This window comes from Talpa europaea (genome assembly GCF_964194135.1).
Source record: "Talpa europaea genome assembly, chromosome: 9".
Classification (NCBI taxonomy): domain Eukaryota; kingdom Metazoa; phylum Chordata; class Mammalia; order Eulipotyphla; family Talpidae; genus Talpa; species Talpa europaea.
The window spans coordinates 114,339,079-114,360,769 of record NC_140076.1 but is presented as its reverse complement, the minus strand read 5'-3'; the positions used below and the strand labels follow the sequence as shown (position 1 = coordinate 114,360,769).

At 55.6% G+C, this 21,691-nt stretch overlaps 1 protein-coding gene across 1 annotated transcript; it reads left to right on the top strand.

Annotated features, from left to right (window-relative positions):
* Nucleotides 1-325: 325 nt before the first annotated feature.
* On the top strand, nt 326-16,497 carry ACP6 (acid phosphatase 6, lysophosphatidic; the record flags this gene model as incomplete). Its single annotated transcript, XM_084243373.1, has 10 exons — nt 326-523; nt 7,045-7,173; nt 7,261-7,391; nt 7,723-7,799; nt 10,548-10,635; nt 11,438-11,570; nt 12,516-12,616; nt 14,530-14,625; nt 15,724-15,889; nt 16,354-16,497. The coding sequence occupies 10 exons, from the start codon at nt 326-328 to the stop codon at nt 16,495-16,497; spliced, it is 1,263 nt and encodes a 420-aa protein (XP_084099499.1).
* Nucleotides 16,498-21,691: the final 5,194 nt, after the last annotated feature.

The following is a 21,691-nucleotide window of genomic DNA, read 5'->3' as shown; positions in this document are numbered from 1 at the left end:
GCGCCTTCTTGCAGAAAACTGGGATCCGGTCGCCGGGGTCGGAGGAGTCCCTGCGTCTGGGCATCGGGGCTGGTTCCTGTCTCCTCCCGAGTTCTGGAGGCCAAACTCGGAGGACAAGTTTCAGGGGCGCAGGGGGCGTCGGCGCGGGACCGGCCGGGCCCGGCGGGACCCCCCGGCACCTGCGCGCCCCCCGTGTCCCCCCTCCGCGCCGGGGCCGCGGGGGGCTGCATGTGCGCGCCCGCGGGTCTCCGGGCACCTCGGGGCGCCCGCTGAGCTCGGCGCGCGCGGAGGGCGCGCCCGGAGCCCCCGGAGCCCGCGGGGCGCCATGGCCCCCTGCGCCCTGGGCGCGCGCGCGTGGGCGCCGCTGGGCGCGCTGGCCTCGCTGGCCCTCTGCCTGCCCCGGCGGCGGGAGGCGCGCGCCGAGCCCGGGGGGCCGCGCGGCCCGCTGGAGCTGAAGATGGTGCAGGTCGTGTTCCGACACGGGGCGCGCAGCCCGCTCAAGCCGCTGCCCGGGCGGGAGCAGGTGAGCGGCGCGGGCCGGCGCACCCCTTGGGGATCGCGCCCCCCGGGGCGGGCTTCGGGCTGGGCTCCCGGAGCCGAGAGCTCGCGGGAGCGGTGCCGCCCCCACTTTTGAGCCGAGGTGCTGGCCCGGCTCCCCCCACCCACTCCAGCGCACCCACTGGGGCGCCCGCAGAGTGGGGCAGCCCCGAACTGCAGGAGCGCCCCCGGGGACGGCGAGCAGCGAGCCCGCGGCAGGGCGCGCTTTAGGGGCTTGTGAATCCTCTGGGCATCTTGTGAAAATTCAAATTCTGGGCAGGGCCTGAGACTCTGCGTTTCTAGCTATGAGTTGGGGTGAACTTGGGTACAGGGCTGCCGTGTTCTTCTGCATGACCGTTGTGAAGCTCGTGGAGAGTTGCGGGGACCTTTGAGACAGAAACCACTGGAGCTGGGATCACGCCGCCTAGCAGCTCTCTCTGGGGGTTTACAGGAGACTGGGGGGCCTTTGAGGGCTTTGGGGTAACAAGTGCTGTGTCTTGGTGCTCTTTTCTGTTTTGGTGGAGGGGATTTGAGGTAGGATAAAAGTTAAAGATTGACCAGGCTTGTGTCTGTAATGATTTGAAATCAACCTGTTTTGGTCAGGATAATTATGATTAAAGCACAGAAGTTAGATTTTGCTTGAACGGTTATGCTTCCTGGGGTTGATTCCTGGAGACAGCCGGTGGAGAGCTCCGGCCTTCCATGCAAGGCCTGTGGTTGAAGAACTGAGTCCTTGTGATGACCAGTGGGCAGCTGGAAATCACCAGATGCCCCGCCTGCGCTCAGGCTTACCTGTGGAGCTTTTGCGTGGTTGGCCTCCGTGCTCAGCTCCAGGTTGGAGCCGCTTCAGCAGGATGTCCAAGCCTGATGTCAGGCACACTCATCAGGCCACATAGGTGCTCTTGGGAAACCTTTAGGTTGTGTCCTCACACTGTACAGCTGGAAAACCAGTTTTTAAGCTGGTCACACGTGAAATCAAACCTCTAAGGCCGGTCATACATAAATAACTTTGGGAACCGCTTGGTTTCATTATCCCATTTCTGTAATAATTAGTCGTCAATATGACTATGCCATTTTGTATCTGTTACTGGAACCACTTTCTGTTTTGATTTTTTTTTTTCCCATCTCTGCCTTTTTTTTTTATTAGATCTCTAGATTTTCCTTAAGATTTTGGACATAGGCTGTCTCTTGTGTCACCCCCTTCTCCATTTATTCTTGTTACAGAAAGACTGGAAAGTGACAGAGGAATAAAAGACTCATGTTTAAGGAAAAGCTATTAGCGGTAGCAGAGGCTCCAAGACCCAGGCCTGGATGTACAGTATATGTACTCCCTGAAGGGCCTGGGAAAGGATCTGGATTCTTGTAGGACCTTTCTCCTGACCAGTGAGTGCGATGGTTATCTTCTGCCTTTACGTTGGCCTGGGAGGTTGTAGTTCTTGTAGAAGACTCGTTTCATTTATCTCCTGTCCGTGTAGCCACAACATACCTTCTGTGTGGCCACAACATATGGAGCATCTGAGTCTAGGGCTTCATTTTGCAATTCAGGCAGGCACATCACCTCTCCCACCTGCTCACCTTCTCTAGACTTTAGGTGGGTGCATTTAATTATGGTCAGAAGAGACACCCTGGAAATGGTTCTGAAACAAGTTACCCTTGGTAGATGTTTCCAGAGTTTTGACTGATTTATAGATAAACATCTGTGATAAGTCATTCGGTTAGTTCACAAATCATCAGAAAGTAACATTGTTTAAAACTGAATGTTTTATTGAGTTGCTTTTTAATAGTTTGAATGACTGGTGACTTAACCTGTCTTCCTTACAAGCATTATAGCTGTTTTCTAGGAATAAAACTCTGGAACTAGTTTGGCCATTTTTTCCTAATCATTAGATTAGCTCCAAGCGTACTTTCAAAAGATAAATATGGGGCTGCTTTTGGATTTCCCTCAGCTCCCCTCTAGACAGTGGCAAAATCGCCCCCTCCCATTCATGCACCTCCTCCCTCCCCCCCAGCTCATTGTTGAATAATACTTATCCCAAGCTCAGTTAAGAGAAGCAGCATTAAGGAGGCAGTGCATGGAGGAACAGGTTAGTCAATCTGTGCGTTCCTCTGGAGCTGGAGCGCTGGTTCTTAACCTCAGTAGGACACTGAGCTCAACCAGGAGCTTTAAAAAAATGCTGATTTAATTGGCCCAGAGCATCCAAACATGATTAAAACTTCTCTGGCGGAGCTGTAGAATCACCTGGGTTGGAGAGCATTTGAAGAGTTGAGGTCCCAACCCAGGAGATCGGAGGTGACCAGCCCAAGGCAGGCCTTGGGCGTTAAGAAAATGCCCAGTGAGGCCAGTGTGCGGCGGGGCTACTGCTTCATTGTACAACCCACACCTGAACGGCTTTTGTTTATTTTTATGTAGATTTTTTCCTTTTGCTTGGAACGCAGATATCTATCCCGGTTATATATAGTGCTGTCTTCACAGAAATGTACTTTGGTGAGACGCTATCATTCTGTGTTGAGAAACTGATGAGAAACAGCCCCACAGAACTCACTGCTGTGACGACTGCAGAGACGTTCATTATCTTGCTCCATCCTCTTTATGAGGACCCTTGGGAGGAATTTGTCTGTGAGCGTTAGAAATGGTGTGCTTCTCAACAGTTGGCTTGCTTTTATCTTTAAGCTTGTCGAGCTGATCAAGTTTCCCCTTTTACATAAAAGCCAGAAAGCTTAGTGCGAGTCTGCGGCCACCTACAAGAAGTACAAGGATCCCCATGGTGTACGTTTTGGTGGATGTTACGGGAAACAGTGTGTGGCCTGAGAGGGTGGTGGGGGGCGGTCAGGAGTGGTCAGAGGGGTTGTGGAGAGGAGGCTGGGGCCATGGGGCAGCTGAGAGCCCTGGAAGGATTTTATGCTGGGAGCTTATAGGGTCAGAACTTCGAAAGGAGCAATGATTAAAAGATAGTAGGGGGCCTTCCTGGTGGCGCAAGGGGTTAAGACGCAACCTATGAAGCTGTCTGCAGCCTCTGCAGCATGAGTTTGATCCCCTGGCCAGCCAGGGAACTACCCACATGGCGCAGCAGACCTCTCCCGACTCGCCCACTGCTCCCCTCAGCAGTATATTTCAGTCAGTCAGCCTGTTCTGCTCCCCACTCTGTCTCTGGTGAATCCTCTCACCCCCCACACCTCTGGCCTGTACCCCAGTTCTTGTATGCATAAATAAATAAATCTTAAAAAAAAATAAAAGATCGTAGGGAGTCTCTGTTCTGAACACCCCACCTGCTAACATTGCTGCAGCACCAGTGGGGAGCAGCTCAGGTTTTAGAAACTGCAAGTGGGACAGAGACAACACCTTGTGGAAGTGGTCGGGGAGGGGGGGTTTCTGTGTAAAGGGCAGCTGGGGCTCTCAGTGGCACTCTCCTGGGGTGTTCCTGAGAGGGGCTAAGATAAATACAGTGGAATAGGACATAGTGGGTGAGATATTGTAATTTATAGGAAATTTATGACCAAAATTTATTTCTCACAGACATTTGGTCTGGATCCACAGTTCATGACTAATAGCTCCCCTTGGAGTTTCTCGTGTTGACAGTGTTAAAGGTGTCTCTTGTGTTAATGAAGGTAACTTTTGGAAAACCCCTCTAGTTGGGACTGGTTGTCTGGGAAACCAACTGACTACAGGGTGGGAATTTCAGTCTCCTTCCCTGCTTTCCTGGGAGCGGAGGGGCCCAGGGCCAGCTTAATCACGCAGTGAAGTGCTCCCGTGCCCCTTAATAGCCCAAGAGGAAGAGGCTGCAGAGAGTGAGGGGCTGGTGAACAGGTGAAGATCTGGGGGGGGGGGCGGTGGTGCTCTGCTTTACACCTCACCTACCCCAGGCAGCTCTTCTGACTGTGATTAGTATCCTACAGAACCCTCAGTGGCCCACGGAGCAAATGGCTTTCCTGAGTTCTCCAAACCTCACTAGCAAATGATTGAACCCGAATGGGGTGTCCTGGTGTCACCAAACAAACTGGGTCTTTTGCTCGTGCCAGAAAGTCAAACTCTGAATCACAAGAATTGTCTTTACGTGAAGTAGCTTTATTTATTTATTTATTTTAAGATGGGTACAGTCAGAAGCACGGGAGGGTGAGAGGATTCACCAGAGCCAGAGCGGGGAGCAGAACAGGCAGACGGAACGAAATACACTGCCAAGGGGAGCAGCGGGAGGCAGGAGAGGTCTGCGCGCCATGTGGGACCCTCGCCAGCTGGCCGGGGATCAAACCCGCGCTGCAGAGGCTGCGGGCAGCTTCGCAGCCCAGCGCTCAACCGCTGCACCACTGGGGAGGCCCATGAAGTAGTTTTAATGAACATGTGGCGAGATAGGCTCCCCCAAACAACTGGCTCCCCTCGTGGCTGGAGTGCTGGGACTTTGGAAGGGGTGAAGGGGTGTGAAGGAGTTCGAGGAGTCCCGCCTCCAGTTCCCAGGAGGTGTGGAAGTCCACGTGACCTGGTCAAGGGTTTGCCTTTCCCAGCAGGGTGTTTTCCCTGCAATCTGCAGGCCTTTGTTTGCTTTGCCAAGGTCTCACGGACAGACAGGAGAGCTCTCCAAGGTCCCAGGAACAGGCAGAGCCAGTTAATGGTTAATCATGAGGGACTACAGGACACAATCCAGGGCATTCACAGTCACTCCTAGAGAGGCAAAGCCACTCAGTGGTTAGAGTTTAATTCCACTTATTCCTAATTTGTAGCCTAGTGGTGTCTTCTGTTGCAAAATGGTGAGAATCTGGCTTCAGTAGGAGCCTTGCTCAAAATCATGGTGAATATCTGGGGTTTGTGAGGACCTGAGGTGTGAGTGTGGGGTGAAGGTGTCTTCTTGGGGGCCTCTGATCTGCAGCCGGTTATTCAGACGCATGGTCTTGCCTGGGCCTGTGACTAGTGTGTGGTGGAGGTTGGTCCTGGAAGATTGAGCCCTTTGCCTGTGGAACCACAGTCTGTCCCGGGGAGGCAGGGTCAGAATGGATCTCAATTTTGGATGCCCCAGGAGTGCAGGAGTTGCCTGTTGGTGGGGAAGCCGCACCCCTGTAGGAAATTTGCACCAGGGGGTGTCATCAACACTGCAGGGATTTTCAAGTGCTAGTTTTAAAACAAAATGAAGCCATTGGAAGTTGAGTGAACTGTTACTTTGATTGCAGTGCTGCAGGGATTCAGATCAGCCATCGCTGTCATTAATCTTGGAGAGAGGGTAGATGGGCAGGTAGGAGCGGCAGCCTACCCCAGCGAGGGAGCCCAGAGGAGGGGTGTGCGGGGTCTGGTGGGGGAGGAGGAGAGAGGCCTGGGGCTGTACACCTGAGCCAGGTGGAGTGGAAGGACAGATGCTTACCTGGCACATTAGGAAAAGCTATTGACGTGATGAAAGTGGTTTGGCTCAATTAATGATTAATGGGGTGGGCATGTGCGTGTGGCCTGTGGGAGTAGAAGGGAGCGAGTCTGTCACAGGCTTTTGCCTAAGCTAATAGGTTTTACACTGTGATAGTGAGATAAGAGAACCACCTTTGGGAGTGACTGTTTTCGTAGCCAGAGTCAACAGCGTTTGGTGCAGGGATAGAAAGCGCAATGGGGAGAGTCAGGCGTTTGAGTTTGGGGCCTAAGGGGATTGTAGTAGCATCAAGAGAGACACAGCAAGTTAGGAAGAGAAGCTGGTCTGTGGAATTAGAAGACTTATTTTTTTGAATTTTAAAATTTAAATTTTAATAGTGGTAGGCAAAGACCTTTATAAAGGAGAAGCCCAGGTGAACAAATGCAAATAATACTTTGTTGACATTCTCCTGGACTCTGATTTCCTGCCCCCATGCAGCAGAGGACAAAGGTCCAGGCCAGAAGGCTCCCCCCGGCATCCTGGATCCCCACAGAGAGTAGGAACACTGGCTGGGATGAGTGTCCCCTGGTGGGGCGCCATTGTAGCAGGGTCTCCTCATCCACCTTGCCTTCCTAGTAGTAATCATTTTTCTCACTTTTTCTTTTTAAATTGAAATAACGTCGTGTTACACCAGTCTAATGCATCCCTGAGAATCAGCGTGTGTATACATTACATTAAGTTCACCACTAAATTCTGTCCTCCATCCCATTGCCCTTGTTACAGGGCAGGGTGAGGGGGACCTCAGGACCCCCAAACCTGCTTTCTCGAAGTAGGTTCTGCCATCCGCTGCATCAAGAGAAATCGTACTCTAGCGTGTAAGACCTTTAGTGAAAGGGACTTGAATACAATTAGTGTATACTAGAGGGGAGAGAAAGACTAGATAAAGTCGTTTTCACACAAAACACCCAAAGTCACCCGTCCCCTGGTGGGTGCATGCGCAGCCAAACAGGGTGGCCCAAAGCGGGACCACTGAGGCCCGGGAGCCTGCCGCAGTCTAAAGCCCTCCTGGTGGGGGCCCGCAGGAGGGCGCGGGAGGGGCTGCGTTCATTAGCGCAGTTGGTATTAATGCTGTAAGTTCCCTGAACCTTTCTAAACAATGTTTTTTGTTTTTTTGTGGTCAAAACAGGTAGAGTGGACCCCCCAGCTGTTAGACGTCCCCCCCGAAACTCGGTTTGACTACACAGTGACCAGTCTCACGGGTGGCCCGAAACCACATTCGCCTTTCGATGCCCAGTACGAGGGGACTGTCCTGAAGGTGAGCGCTCGGGCCGCGCGGCCTCCCCCGGGCAGTTGGGCAGGCCGAGCGGCCTTGTCATTCTTCTTCTTCTCTGCCCCACCTCAGGGGGGCATATTTGCTGGGCAGCTGACCAAGGTGGGTATGCAGCAGATGTTTGCCCTGGGACAGAGGCTGAGGAAGAGCTATGTGGAGGACGTCCCCTTTCTGTCACCAACCTACAACCCCCTGGAGGTCTTGTGAGTGTCCCAGGGGTGCTTGTCGTGCCCAATTTAAGGTCTTGAGCCTGGAAAACCTATCCTGTCCCCCGCGCCCCAGATGGTTCCCCTGTCCCCGAGGTGGTTGGGGCAGTTGCCCTGTGTGGTAGGGTCCTCTGAGCAGGCGGTCACTGAGGCTCACCCTCCGTGACCTTCGGGTCCCTCAAGGCAGCCTCCCGCAGGTAGAGCAGCTTCTTCCCAGCCCGTTGCTCCCTCCTGGAGCCTGGAAAACCTCTCTGCCGCTCTGTGGAATAAAACGGGGTGCAAATAATTACGTTTTCCTTTCACGAGTATCTCTGCCTTTTCCCTCCAGCGTCCGTTCCACTAACATATATCGGAATCTGGAGTCCACTCGGTGTTTGCTGGCTGGCCTTTTCCAACATCAGAAAGGTTAGATTTGGGGTGCAAAAGTCAGCCCCTTGCTGAGGAGCTTTTCCACCTCACCTCCCAAGGTCCCCTCTCTCCTCTCTTGCTGCCTCCCCCCCGGGTCTCCCTTCGCCCGCGCACCTGGCCTCTGTGGCATCTGCTGGAACGGCCCTCCCTGGCCTTCTGCTGCCCTCGCCGCCTGACCTCTACGTGGACAGCAGGGCATCAGCCTGCCGCATGCCCCCCCCCCAAGTCTTGCGGCTTTTTGCTTAGGGGAGCTACTGCTAAAAAGAAAGGGGGCAGGGACACCCCACCGGCCGCTGCTGCCCTGGCCGCGGGGACTCCCTGCATCACGCGGCGGGCACTGGCGTGTTCTGCTCGGCTTTCCTGGCTGAGGTCAGTCGATCTGACTCTGGCGTGCTCAGCCGGCGACCGCCCCGGGGCCCGACCTCTCGTCGCCGAGGACCGTGGGGAATATGTTCCCTCGTGGGCCCCCTGTACGGAGGACCTTCGGCTCTCAAAGGCGGCTGCATTTTGTCAGTAATAATTGACTCAAATTTGCATTTAATTGCTGATCTGAGTTTCAGATCTTCGGGACTCGCCAGTGTTCACACAGTAAAGTGCTGCCGCGCGGCAAAGGCTGTCGCTGCTGCCAGCCGCCCTCGCGGTGTCTCAAATAGAGACATGGTGCCCCCAGGTTTTTAAAAAATCCTGTAAAAGAACAGAACTGCTGGGCCAGAGGAGGCTGGCCTTCACCTCAGCTGGCATGGGTCCTGCTGCTAATTCTGGCTGGAGTTTCTGCTAAATATAAACAGTGTGTGGCGAAACTACATACAGCAAACCGGGTAGGCACCCCTTCTTGGGAGCCCCGTGCTTAGGGATCATGCACAGCGCCTGACCTGTGAAAACCTGATACTTGTTTAGCTTCTGAAAATCAGTGTCCTCAGAAACACCAGATGCATGGCTGACGTCAGAGGGTGTTTCCTGCCGGCAGGCTGGTCTGCAGGGAGGCCGCAGGCACTGCCCCAGCTCTCCAGCAAGGAGGGGAGGTGCCACCGCCAGCAGCTGGCAGGGCTGCTTGGCTTGCAGCTCCGTGCCCTGCCCCCGGATGTCTTGGGACTCCAGTGTGACATCTGTCACTTCATGCCTTCACCAGTGGACTTGCAGAGAACTCCAGCGGTGCTCCCGTTCATGGAAGTGGGGGATTCTGGGATATTGTTTCAGGAGTAAAACCCTAGAGAAGTCTAGAGGGTTATGTGAAAGCTGCAGAAACGGGAAAGCTGCTCTCCCCCATTGGGTCTGTCAGTCATTCAATGTAAATGGGAGTGTAGGCCCAGTGTCCAGACACCAATGGCAGACACCAGATAGGAGTCATCTTGTGTTATTTTAGAGGCTTAAATCATAGTTGTTATTATTTTAACATTTAGAGACTCTCTATGCACTGAACACTGTTATAAGAGCTTGGCATATATTACCATGTTCAAGTCCTGTGAGTAGTGACATTTTATAGATAAGAGAACTGAGGCCTAAGTGAATTTCCCAAGGACACAACGCTGTTAAGTGGCAGAGCTGGGATTCAAACTCTGGCCTCTGATTTCACAACCCATGCTCTTCACCTTTATGCTCTGCTGCTCCTCAGAGGACATGTCTGTCTGGAGGGCCTCTGATCACCCAGGCTGCTCTTTACATTGTGTTCTGCAGAACCCCAGGATTCTTCAGAGGGGCCCAAGGAACTGCAGAGAAGGAGGGGGTAGGGCATGCAGGTGGAGTGTGCTCTGGACTTCTCTGGAAGCCTCCAGTATCTTTTATTACCTTATTTAATGTTGGGAGGGTCTGGGGGGCCACACTGCCTTAGAAGCCCTTGAAAATTGCCAATATTTCTCCTACCCCTTCGATTTATACAGCGTCGCTTGAACCCCAGAGAAAGAAGTGACTTCTCAGCGTTGTCCTTAGGCCTTTTAGCCTGATTTCCTCTCCTGACAGACCAAGGAAGCGTGTCTGGGTTCTTACATTCCAGTAAAGTTGCCATAGACTAAAAAAATGTCCCAGGGTTCTGACCATCAGTTTGTTTGGGAATAGTAGCTCTTCTGACTTGAGCTCACCGAAGCAGTCCAGTGAGCCACCTCTGAATTCCAAGGAACTGCTGGTGGAGGCTGTTTTTTTTGCCATCAGAAGGGCAGGCGTGAGCCCTGTGGACCTGGATCCCCGCAGCCTTCGCTGTCCCTGCGAGAGCAAAGCACAGGAAGCCGGTGCAGCACCTTCTCTGCACACTGCTGGGAGGGGCGGGCGTGAGGGCTCCGCCGTGGCCGCTACAGGTGTGGGAAACTGTAATCCTTGGTTTCTGGAGGCTCGTCTAGAAGGCTGGCTTTCAATTTGGGAACGGTGGTGAGTTCTGAGTGGCCTCGCGCTACTTTCCCAGATTGTCCTGGCAGCCACCATATGGGCCTGTAGGATTGGACTTCGGGAAGCAAGTCAGCCAGTTCTGATGAAGTCAGGGACAGCCCGTTTTGTTCGGATGCCCAGTGCTGGCCACGCCCTGGGGCGGGGATGCTTCCGACTGGGTCAGGGACAGGCACAGCAGGTCCAGATCGTACCTGTTCTCGTCCGATGCTGCCCATGGGGCTGTGCGGGACACCACGTTGATGGGCGCTGTCCTAAGGGGTGGCCTTGTGCCCTGTTCCTGGAGGACTCGACTGTGCCAATGGGGAAGTGGCGAGTACTGGGAAGAGCTCGCTGAGCCGCCTCCTGCCTGTCTCCCTGCCTCCCCTCCAGGGCCCATCGTCATCCACACCGATGAAGCAAATTCTGAGGTCTTGTACCCCAATTACCTGAACTGCAGGAGTCTGCGGGAAAGAAACAGGTAACTGGCTCTGCGTTCTGGCTTGCCCGTGGGGGCAGAGAGCCTCCTCCCACCCTTGCTGGCAGGACTTAACCTGAACTAAGGGCCAGCTCAGGTCACTGTGCTGGAGGGGGCATGGGAGTGCAGTACCCTCAGGTCTGACATCGCTGCCCAGGGAGCAGGGAGGCCCCCCTCAAGGTGGCAGGCCAGGAAGCCAGGGAGGAGCCACTTGCTGAGCTGGAGAGCCAGCGTGCAGGCTCTGCCATCGCAGGGCATTATCCTCTTCATCCTGGGCTCTCAGCGGAGGCAGGTGGTGATCTGGACAGGTTGCCTAAAGGGTGCTTGAGCCAGGCATCAACCTGCAGACCCAGATGTGCAGGCAGGAGACAGACTTTCCTTCTCTTACACGCTGCCTCGTAGGATAGGTTGGTTTGGGCGGATGGCACTTCCAATTCTCAGTCATTTCTGGGCTGCATGAGACTGTGTGGTGTGGCGCCACAGGCAGAAGAGAACAGCGTTCCCAGGTTCCCTGGGCTGCTCGGCTTTGTTTCTGATGTAATAGAAGAAGATGCTAGAGTGGGATTCAGATAATCCAAGCTTTTACCCTAGCCCTGGTGCTCACTAACTTACTTTTATAAGTCATTTGACCACCTAGGGCCTTAGTTGGCTCATCTGTAAAATGGGAATAATACCACAATGCTAATGAGTAATTGAGGATTAAATGGGATTTAATCCCATTTAATCCCATCATCTGGAGATGATGGATGAGATACACAAACTGCTAGTCACACTACAGTATAAGGGACTGCTTTTTCTTTGTCAGAGGCCGGAAACAGGCTGCCTCCTTGCAGCCAGGCATCTCAGAAGATTTGAAAAAGGTGAAGGAAGGATTGGGTATCACCAGCAGTGATGGAATCGATTTCTTCAACCTCCTTGACAACATGGCTGCTGAGCAGGTGTGATGACTGTTCTCCTTGGGCTGGGGGCCGGGGACCTGGGGGGGGTTCAGGACCTGGGGGAGGGTCCTGGGCGGCAGGCTGTTGAGTTAGATGTGGAGAGCAGTCATGGAGACCTGGTTTGGAGGCAGCTGTGGAGCCTGCAGATGGAGTTGATGTGGAAGTTAAGTAGTGGCGCCATCAGGGAGGCTGCCGCACCTGCTAAAAGCGCGGGCATTTAACGCTAGATCAGAGTCTCCTGGAGGCGCTCCCCAGAACACCCGCCACGGGAGTGTGCTCTGGGCAGGTGACGGGAGGGGGATTGATGCATCTCTCTGCACAGCAGTCTATTAAGGAATCTGAGGAACCTCTAGAGAGGAAAGCTGGTTAATCTCTAGGTCAGCTTTATCCCCAAATTTATTTAGCCATAAAATCTTTTTAAATCTAATGCATACTAAAGACCACACAATGGAAATTCTAGATTGGAAAGTCAGGCACCCAGAGGTGGTCAAACCGGCTCTTGTAGGTGCTGTTTCTCCGTGAAGGTGCCAGTGAAGCTGCCCTGTGCCCTGAGGGCAGGGAGGGCCTCTTTTCATGTGTAAATATGTTTAAGGCTATCAGACCAGCATCTCTGGAAAGTGCTTCCGTGGCATCCTTCTTGTAGATCATTTGGGGGAAAAGGAAGACCAGACAGACATTTATGAATTCCTGGCCAGGTATTTTACTCATCTTTTTTTCAAAGGTTCAAAAAAACACACAAATGTTTTTTGTTTGCGATAGATGGGGCATCCTCAGAAAGGGAGGACAGACTTCCCCCTGGGCTTTCAGCTCTCTAGGAATAGCTTCAAGCAGACTTGGGACATAGATCCTTGAGGGGTCAGGCCCACCCCACCAAGAAGGCAGGCGTCTGACCAGCGGCCTGGCCAAGCTGGTGGGAGTGTGTCTCACCGCCCTGTCTCCCTGCAGGTGCACAGCCTCCCCAGCTGCCCCGCGCTGAGGCGGTTTGCGCAGATGATCGAGAGGAGAGCGGTGGACACGGCCTTGTACATCCTGCAAAGGGAAGACCGGTGAGGGCCGCCTCGGTGCTGGCATGAAGCCTTCTGTCAGGCCTCCGGTTTGCGGGCAAGAGGGTTCGTCTGGCCTGCCAAAACCTCCCCATCCTGCCGGCCGGTGGAGCTCAGACCCGATTGCTCACACTCCTGGAGCTTGGGCTGGTGACCCAGCGCTTCCCACCAGCCTCCGCGCTGTAGGGTGCCTCTGAACCACCGTTTCCTTTTGTTCAGAGTTTCAGAGGGTTTGGGTGGGGTGAGCTGATGGAAGAAGAATTATTGCTCACTTGACCCTTCTTGTTGCAACTCAACAAACCATGTTCACAAGCTTGCTGGGAGAGGTGTCATTATCCCTGATAAGGCCCAAATCCTGGCTGTATCGATGGAGAAATTGGGCCTGAGGGATGTGGGCCACGTGGCCCAGCTCAGCTCACGATCGAGCTGATGCTCGGCCCTGCATCCTCACTGCATCCCTATCCTGGGGGCTTCAGAAAGCCCGTTCCTGACTACGGCCTGGAGAGGTTCCCTCCCCAAAGTTAAAATAACCCCTTTTCTGGTCGGTTTAGATTATCCAGAGTGCCCTTGGGGTAAGTGACTTGGCAGAGGGGGCAAGGGATGCCGAGGTCTGCTGCTTATGAGCTAGAGTCTCTGGCTGCTGTGCTCTAGTTCAGAGTGAGAGCCTGGGGCATCTGGAGGGCTCGGCTGTGCCTCTCAGCTTGTGACCACTCCCTGGTCACAAGGGTTTACCCCTCCCCCCACATACACACACCCACATTTAATAAACATTTGCAGCTTGTAGCCTGCGCCTTCTCTGCTGCAGTGCTCCTCTCTGCCCGAGTGACGTGAAAGCAGCCAGAGGCCTGCACGCCAGTGGGCATGGCCGCGCTGGCCGCGTTCCGGTGAAACTTAATTTACAAAAACAGGCAGGTCAGCAGGTTGGACTGGCCGAGGCCATCCTTTGCTTTCTCCAGGTGTAAAGCATTTTAACAAGTCCCGGTCCAGCCTTCTTTCCATTCCAGTTAGCCCTGGGCTCATAAAACTGACTTTCCTTAAGGACAGATGGTCACAGCCTCCCAGTGCTGTCCCGCCTGGCCTGGCCTGCACGCAGCCTTGTGGAAAGTATCCACTGCTGCCCTCGTCCTTGCGCCTACAGCCCTTGACTGTGAGGGTGGCCACTTACCCAGTCCAGCAGGAGGGCTGACGGTGGGTCTGAGCTGTCGTGGCGACCCGCTTCCCTTTGCTAGGGCTGTGTTCTGGAAACCTGGACGCCTTTCTTCTGTCTGAGAAAATGTCAGCGGCATGAAGACCAGCCCTTTCTCTGCTCACTGCCCCATCTCCCTGCTCTGCTTCCCGCTGCCAGGGGCGCCCTGAGTTGTGGTGGCCTCCTGGTGGGACAAGCCTGAGACTGCAGTGGTGGAGCTGGGACGCCCGCCCTGAGGGCACTGCCTGGACTTCTTAGGCCACTCGTATAAGGAATGTTCTTTTCATCCAAGCACCAGGGAGGAGGCGGAGTTCCTGGGTTCCCGACTGTTCCCTGGCACACGGGGAATGCGTTTAGAACATTGTTCCTTTGGGTCATGCTTATAAGGGCCTTTTGGAATCCCTGGAAATCATTACATCCTGTCCCCCAACTTTGTCCTTTACCCCTAGAGGCCTAATTCTCAGTTTAGTGACCACACCCCCATCTTGCGGCCCCTCCCATCCCAGCTGGGGGCCTCCGGTTGCAGGTCTGTCCCAGTGGAGTCTGTGCATGGGCAGCCCTCCTGCTGCAGGCAGGAGCCCCAGGGCTCTCCCTGCCCGCCTGTGGCCATCCCTTGGCCTTCGCTTGTCTTTTCTCTGCTCAGCCCGAGGTCCTGCAGAGCAGAAGCAGCAGCCTACGTCTGTCCTGTGTGCCCCGTCCGCTAACCTCACTGATCTTGCATTTTTCTTAGGGAGAATCTGCAGATGTCGGTGGGCCCGTTCCTGCACCTGCTAGAGGGCAACCTGCTCAGGTCCGTGGACCCTGCCACCCCACCCGGCATGACCAGGTACCTCACACAGCCCCACTTTGCGGCTGGGGGTTGGGGGGGCTTCTGGGTGTTCATGACATTTTCACCTTCCCTCTGATGCCCCGGCTGCCATGTTCTGAAATTTTATTTTCACTAAAAAGAGTCCTAAATTAATTTTCTCTTTTTTAACTAATTGAGCACGTGTCGGGGGGCAGGCTGGACACCCTGGCTTGATGATGTCACAGCCCCCGGCGGGTGGTTGCTTGCCGGCGTCTCCTGCAGACGTGATCTCCGCTAGGCGGGTCAGAGGCAGAATCTGCATTCCAGCAAGATCCTCGGGGGTCAGTCACCTGACACTAGAAAAGCGCCCCATTTGCCTTCTTGAGACAGATGGAGACGCAAGCGAGTTTGGGAAAGGAATGGTCTGGGGGTCCGGGTCGAGCTGTGGAATAGCAAATCCTGCCCTTCCCTGCCCCTCCGTTAGCTGCGTGGAGAGTGCTCGTCCCCGGCCTTTGCCACCTTGCCCCCACCCCGGGCTCGCGTCTGGCAGAGACTCAAGCTGCTACGCTGGCCTCCAAGGCTGGGGACCAACAAATAATATCCTTGGTGTTCCCCAAGAGAGAGATTACAGGGGTCAGGCACATACAGAATAAAATGGACTCTTTATTACTAATTAAGGCCATGTGGAGAATGTGTTGAGGGCCAATCAGGCTTATTAATAGTCCTTTGATGTGAGCTTCATTTCCCCAAATGCAAGTTTCCCCAACAAGGGGGAGAGCTCTGTGCATCCGCGGAGAGGGGCCGTGTGTCCGGGCCGCGGCCCGGGGAGGGGGCCGCTGGGGCGGGAGCCACGATGCTGCGCCTTCTTTGAGACTCGCCAGGGAGGAGGGGGTGGGCCTCAGCAGAGGCCAGGGAGCTACTGCAGTGGCCAGGGCTGGGGGGCTGGGGGCCTCCTCATGAGAACCTGGGGCGTGGGAATAGGGCTCGCCACACCCTGAGCTTAGAAGGAGTTTTACTAATCTCGAGGTGTCACCTGGTTTCTGAGGCAAGTGCTGTTCCTCCTCAAAAGGGGCCAGCAGTGCCTGGTCCCCAGAGACCTGAGCTAAAGGATTACAGGAAAACACTTCCGCGTTGCAGAAAACTGTACCTGTACGCGGCTCACGACGTGACCCTCATGCCGCTCTTACTGGCCTTGGGGATTTTTGACAACAAGTGGCCCCCCTTCGCCGTTGACCTGACCCTGGAGCTGTACCAGCACCGGGAGACCAAGGAGTGGTTCGTGCAGCTCTCCTACGGGGGGCAGGTAAGGCCTGGAGGCCTGGGCGGTGCAGCACCCTCCCCCTGCTCAGCCCCCAGTTCCCCCGCTCAGGCCCAGGGCAGGGCCTGGGGCTGACAGCCCGCTGGGGCTTGGGCTCTGGTCCAGTCCTACATGCTGGAGCAGTGAGCCTCCTCCAAGTGCCTCTGCCAGGACGCCACGTCCTGACTAGGAGGCCTGTTTTGAAAGTTACCAAGACACAGCACCCCTGTGTCCTGACTGCGCCCAGGGTGGGGTCAGAGCCACGAGGACACAACCCTTAGCACTCCTAGCTCGGTAGAGTGACAGGAGGGGCCTGTTGCGCTGTTCCGGGAGCTGACGGGCAGTGGGCCTCGGCCGTCACCTGCACACACGCACATGCCATGGGTCCAGGCTCCTCAGACCTGGGGGCACGGCTGGGGCAGGGCGGGGGTCGGGTCCTTGGGGCCCGGCTGAGTCGTGTCTCTCCTCAGGAGCAGGTGCCCAGAGGTTGCTCCGACCCACTCTGCCCACTGGACAAGTTCCTGAACACCATGTCACTTTACACCTTAAGCCCAGAAAAGTACCACACGCTCTGCTCGGAAGCCCAGCAGATGGAACGTGGAAATGGAGAGTGACTGATCCGTACAAGCGGGATGTATTGATTTTTTAAATAAAACATCTTTACACAATGACTCCAGATGTCGTGTTGGGGGTGGGGGCAGGTATTAATGGACGTCACATGGGTAAAGGCGTGTCTTTCCTGTGGGCACATTGACAGCTCTTCTTGGAGGGAAAAGAGGGGTAATGTCAAAACCACAGGCACCTTTAGGAGCTCCCTGCTTCACGCCTCGATCCCCAGCGTCAGAAGCGCCACCTGCGACGAGGCGGAGACCGAGGTCTGGAAAGTGCTGCCTCGGTTCTGGCCCGCGGTTGTTTCCTTCTCAGCGTGCACGCGAGCGCCTGCTGACGGCTGCCTTGACAAGGGCCAAGAGGCCCCGTCTCCGGTGGCGGGTGAGGAAACCTGGTGACTGCAGCATCTCATGCTGTGATGGGGCATCTCGGGCTCTCTGGGTCCAGAGAACCCCGAGTTCCACCGGGCAGGGCTGGCGAGGGCGGTACAGGGGCTCCTGGGGGGCGTCTGTCCTGGTCTGAGTGGAAAGGTGAGTGGGAGTGACCAGGTAAGCAGGGAGGGAGGGAGGCCTTGTGTGTGGGTGAGGCAGGCTTGACGCCCCGAGGCCATGGCTGGGTGGTGACCTGCAGGAGGCTGCGGGGGACGCTCTGCTTCTTGGCGGCTCTGCCCTCTCCCCGGGTGCTGTGCACCGAGCTCTCCACTCACTGTCCTCTTGGAGAGGCTCTCTAGGGTAAGTGAATGAGTCAGGCTTTTGCGCCACTGGCCTCTAGCTGTCACCTGCGGCCTTGATTGTGTGGATGCAGAAGGCCCTGGGGAGCGTGGGCGCGGGGCACGCCTGCCTGACTGGGGACACCTGGGCATGGTGTGGGCACGTGTACCTGTGCACACCTGAGCCCGGAGGCGGGGATAAAAGTGCAGCAGCAGGAGGAGGAGCAGCGAGACTATGGAAGAGGGGAGCCCAGAGGAGGAGCGCGAAGATCTGTGGGGTCTGGGAGGCTCAGCTGCCTGCCTGCCTCTGAGTCCCCTGCCCATCAGGGCGGCCTCCCTGCCTGGCGTGCCTGTGCATTGGGCTCCCTGAGAGCCTTGAAGCCTGAAGAATCCACTGAGGGCTCTAGGACACTCCTGCAGCCATTTGGTCGAATCCAAAGTGAACCTGCCCTGTGCCTGCTGGCACCACACCCCACTTGCCAGCCCCCTGAAACACTCCACACCCTGCCCTTCCCACTGCTTTCATCCTGAGAGGTGTCCTGTCCCCGCAAAGTTCCCGTGTGAAGTCCCAACCCCAGCACCTCTGCTCTGAGAGTCTGTGGAGATAAGGCCCAAAAGCCGTAACTAAGGTAAAAAGAGGTCTTAAGGCGGGGCTAACCCAGTACACCTGGTGCCCTTCGAGGGGGAGATACACAGAGCTGGTCTCCTTGAGCGAGGAGCGAGGCCTCAAGGAAGGCCCCCTACCCCCCACCTCTGCTGACAATGGCCTCGGATTTCCAGTCTCCAGAGGTCGTGGCTTCAGCCCCCCAGGCTGCAGGATGGTGTTAGGGGCTCTGGCAGCCATACTCCTGGCCCTACTATTCACCTGGCCCTACCTGGTGTTGGTTTGCTTATCTCCCTGGCTAGAATGCAAGCTCCCCAACACACCCTCCACGTTGTTCAGGGGCGTCCCCAGCCTGGGAGGAGCCCTGAGCTGCTGCCTGGGAGATACCCTCCCCCCCGGCTCTGTGGGCCCGTCACCTCCTGGGCGCTCGCTGGCTTCAGCAGGTCACTCCCTGGCTGCCTCTGTTGCCCTTTGAGACCTGGCCCTGCACCCTCTCCAGCGCTCCTCCCGCTGCCTCACGTGCACACCCAGGACCGACCTGTTTGGGAAAGGAATCCCGTCGCTGACCTCGCAGACCCCTCGCACACCTTGTTCTCCCCACCCTTCCTGCCTGCCCTGCCTTCTTCCAGGCAGCTGTTCTGCAACAGGAAGATGCCTGCTTCGGCCATCAGCGCGCCCCTAAAGCCAACTACAGGCCCTGGCAGAGCGGGTCTCTGCAGACTTACTGGGAGGATGCTGGGTGCTAGAACTTTCCTGACCTTGCTGCCTGGCACCCAGGGGGCGTCCTGCAGAGTGCACGCTCACCACTTGGGGGCAGCATGGAACAGAGGCAAGCGAGGGCTCCCTGGGTTCAAATCCTGCCCTTAGGCTGGCTTCTCTCAGGGCCTGTTTTCTCGTGTGAAGTGGAGGCAGTTGTGCTGACTGTTGGGTTGTGAGCATTAATTGAGTAAATGTGTCTTCAGTGGCCTTTTTTTTGCCCTTTTGCTGTTTCTACCCCACTTGCTTCTTAGCTGTGATGGGTTTTCTTCAGTCTCTAGGGAACTCAGAACACTGCGCAGCTGCCACCCTTACTGAGGAGCGGGCGCCCGTGTGCACAGGCACCGGCAGGGCCCTGCCTCCCTCGCTCACCAACCTGTGACTCCGGGCGAGTCGTTGACTTCGTGGAGCTGAGTGGTCCCGACTCTGCAGCAGGGGCGGCTGTGTTTGCCCGTCTGACAACTTGTCCTGGGATGGGTGTGAAAACACTTCATAAACTCCTAAGCTGTCTTTGATCTTGACTGTTTCTCTTAATTAAAGCTTTAAAATGGGTGCTATTAGGGTTAAAAGAGTTTCCAGAGACTCTCACCCATGGATAACAAAATAAAGGCCCTCTCAGGATAGAGCAGGGTGAGACCTGGCCTCTCCCCGGGCTGCTGGAGCAGGCCGACTTCACGGGGGCTCATCTGACACCCTCCCGAGGCCCTCCTGGCTTTTCTCATGGTGCCCTGGGCTTGGGCAGGCGTTGGACAAAATAACTCATTCAATATGTCCCCTGTAGGGAAAATGGATTCCCCAGGCTTTTTGCGCCACTGGCCTCTACGGCTGTCACCTGTGGCCTTGATTGTGCTTATGCAGGAGGCACTTGGGAGCTTGGGCGCGGGGCACGTGTGCCTGACTGTGGACACCTGGAGCATGGTGTGGGCGTGCACAAGTGTGCACACCTGAGCCTAGAGGCGGAGCTATAAGGACGGCATCACTTGGCGCCAATGGCGAGGAGACGCAGGCAACTAGGAGGGGTTGTATGACTACAGAAGAGGGGAGATCACAGGCCAGAGAGAGCCCAGAGAAAGAGTGGGGATTCGTGGGGAGCTGGGAAGCCTGACAAATTCACTGAGGGCTCCAGAACTCTCCTTTATCTGTCCGAATCCTTAGTGAACTTGCCCCGTGCCTGCTGGTGCTACCCCCTCGGACAAGTTTCATGCAGGTAGTTTAAAAGACAGCAAAGGGAACCGAACTAGAAAGGGCCCATCTCAAGTGGAAGAAGAGGGTCCCCACCCCACCCTCGTTCTTCAGAACACTGGGACCTGCCACCCTCATCTGTTTGCATTTAGTGTGTGACACTCAGTTCTTTGCAAGAAGCTTGGCGCCCCCGCTCAGCTGGAACCCTCTAGGTTGCTGCCCTCCACCCACATAGGGGGCTGAGAGGGGCGAAGAGCAAGTCCTCTTTTCCTCTATGCCAGGAAGTGTCATTCTTTGGCGTTGGGGCTAGAGCTGTGGCTGGCTAGAGACGAGTGGCCAAGTGTGAGTCCCTCCTGCCTGCTGCTGGGGGTTCTCCGGGATGAAGCGCTGCTCACATCCTGCCCCCTAGTGGCCGAGCGGACTGGCCACACAGCCCTCGCCTGCCTCCCCCAGTCCACCCCACGTTACCCTGCCAGCCTCCAGGAACCTGGTGCTTAAGTATGGGAGAGAGAGAGCTCTGGAAACACTTTCCCCCCAAAACCTGGTCTTCCCAGGACTCCTTTCTCTCCACCTGGGTGGACGGGGCCTGTAGTTAGGCCTACATTCAAGATGTCTTAAGCAAAGATCCAAACTAATGTCTGCGGACTTGCGAGAGCACTGATGCCAGGGTCACCAGCTGTGAGCCCAGCCCTGCCTCTGCTCCCCGTGGGGCTTTGGGCAAGTTCACAGCTGACTTCCTGTTACAAGCCCGTATCATGTGTGACTCGGGACTCTGAGATGGGTCTCCCTCACAGAATCACCCCAGGGATCCCACAGACGTGTAAAGCACTTCATGGGTTTCCTAAGGCATTGCCTCTGTTGTTGTTCAAGAAGCCTCTTTGAAATGGCTTTTCCTTCTGAATGTCCCCCAGGCAGCTGGGACGGAGTCAGGCAACCTTGGGCACTGATGTAGGTGGTAACAGGGTGACCGGAGGGTGCGCTGTCTTAGAGGTGCTTAAGCCACTGAGGGATGGTGAAAGAAGCACCTGCCATGGAGTAAGGCACTGGGGACTTGAGTTCTGGCCTTCCCACCACCATCAACCCTGTCACCTTTATGGGAGAACCCACATCACGTCCCATAATGTTGCAGAGCCGCACCTGTGTCTGGAGGTGGGCGGGACAAGTGGCTGAGGGTGCAGGCAGCCAGGAGGGCGCCAGAAACGTGGTCGCTGCTCAGAGTTTGATTCTGTGTTTTCACATACTGGGGGCTGAAACTAGAATTCCGAAGCCCTCTAGATGCCCCCAAGTTGGAGTTGCTTCTTGGGGTGCAAAGACTTCTTAAGAAGGCAGGTGTGTGCTTTGAATCAGAGGTGTGGCCGGGGCAGCCCCAAGGAAGCAGCCCGAGGCCGGGCCGGTGCCGCAGGGCTGCGTACCGTGGGGAATCGGGGCATTTTTCTCTGAGGCAGCCTTTCCACAGAGGCCAGTCTGCATTCGAGAAAGATTAAAAGTCTCAAAGGTAAAGGGAAGATGTAAAGAAATAGCCCGCGCTGAATCACTGCAAAGGACAGTATTCATCAGAGAATTAATTTGGAAGGAAATAGAGTGTGAAATAGCAGCGAGGCTTTCAAGTCTGGGTACTGTGGCCTCAGAAACCCAGGCAAGCTTCAGAGGCTTGCCAAGGCCCAGGCTGGGCGCCACCAACAGAAGAGCGGTAGAGGGAAGCCCAGAGACCACAAATTGCTGAGCTGGGGAGGAACTGATTGAGTGTGTAATTAAGGGGAGGGCTGTATAACACTTGGGTAAGTAGAACTTGATGGGGTCAAACCAGCAGGGCTTCTGGGAGATGAAAGAGCCGTCCCTGGAGCTGTTAGTAACTGAAGCCAGATGCATCGAGTTAGAGCTTCCTGGGCTCGTGGAGAGGAAAATGGACGGGACCAGAGGGGAAAGGTCTGGAGAGTGATGGCTCCCT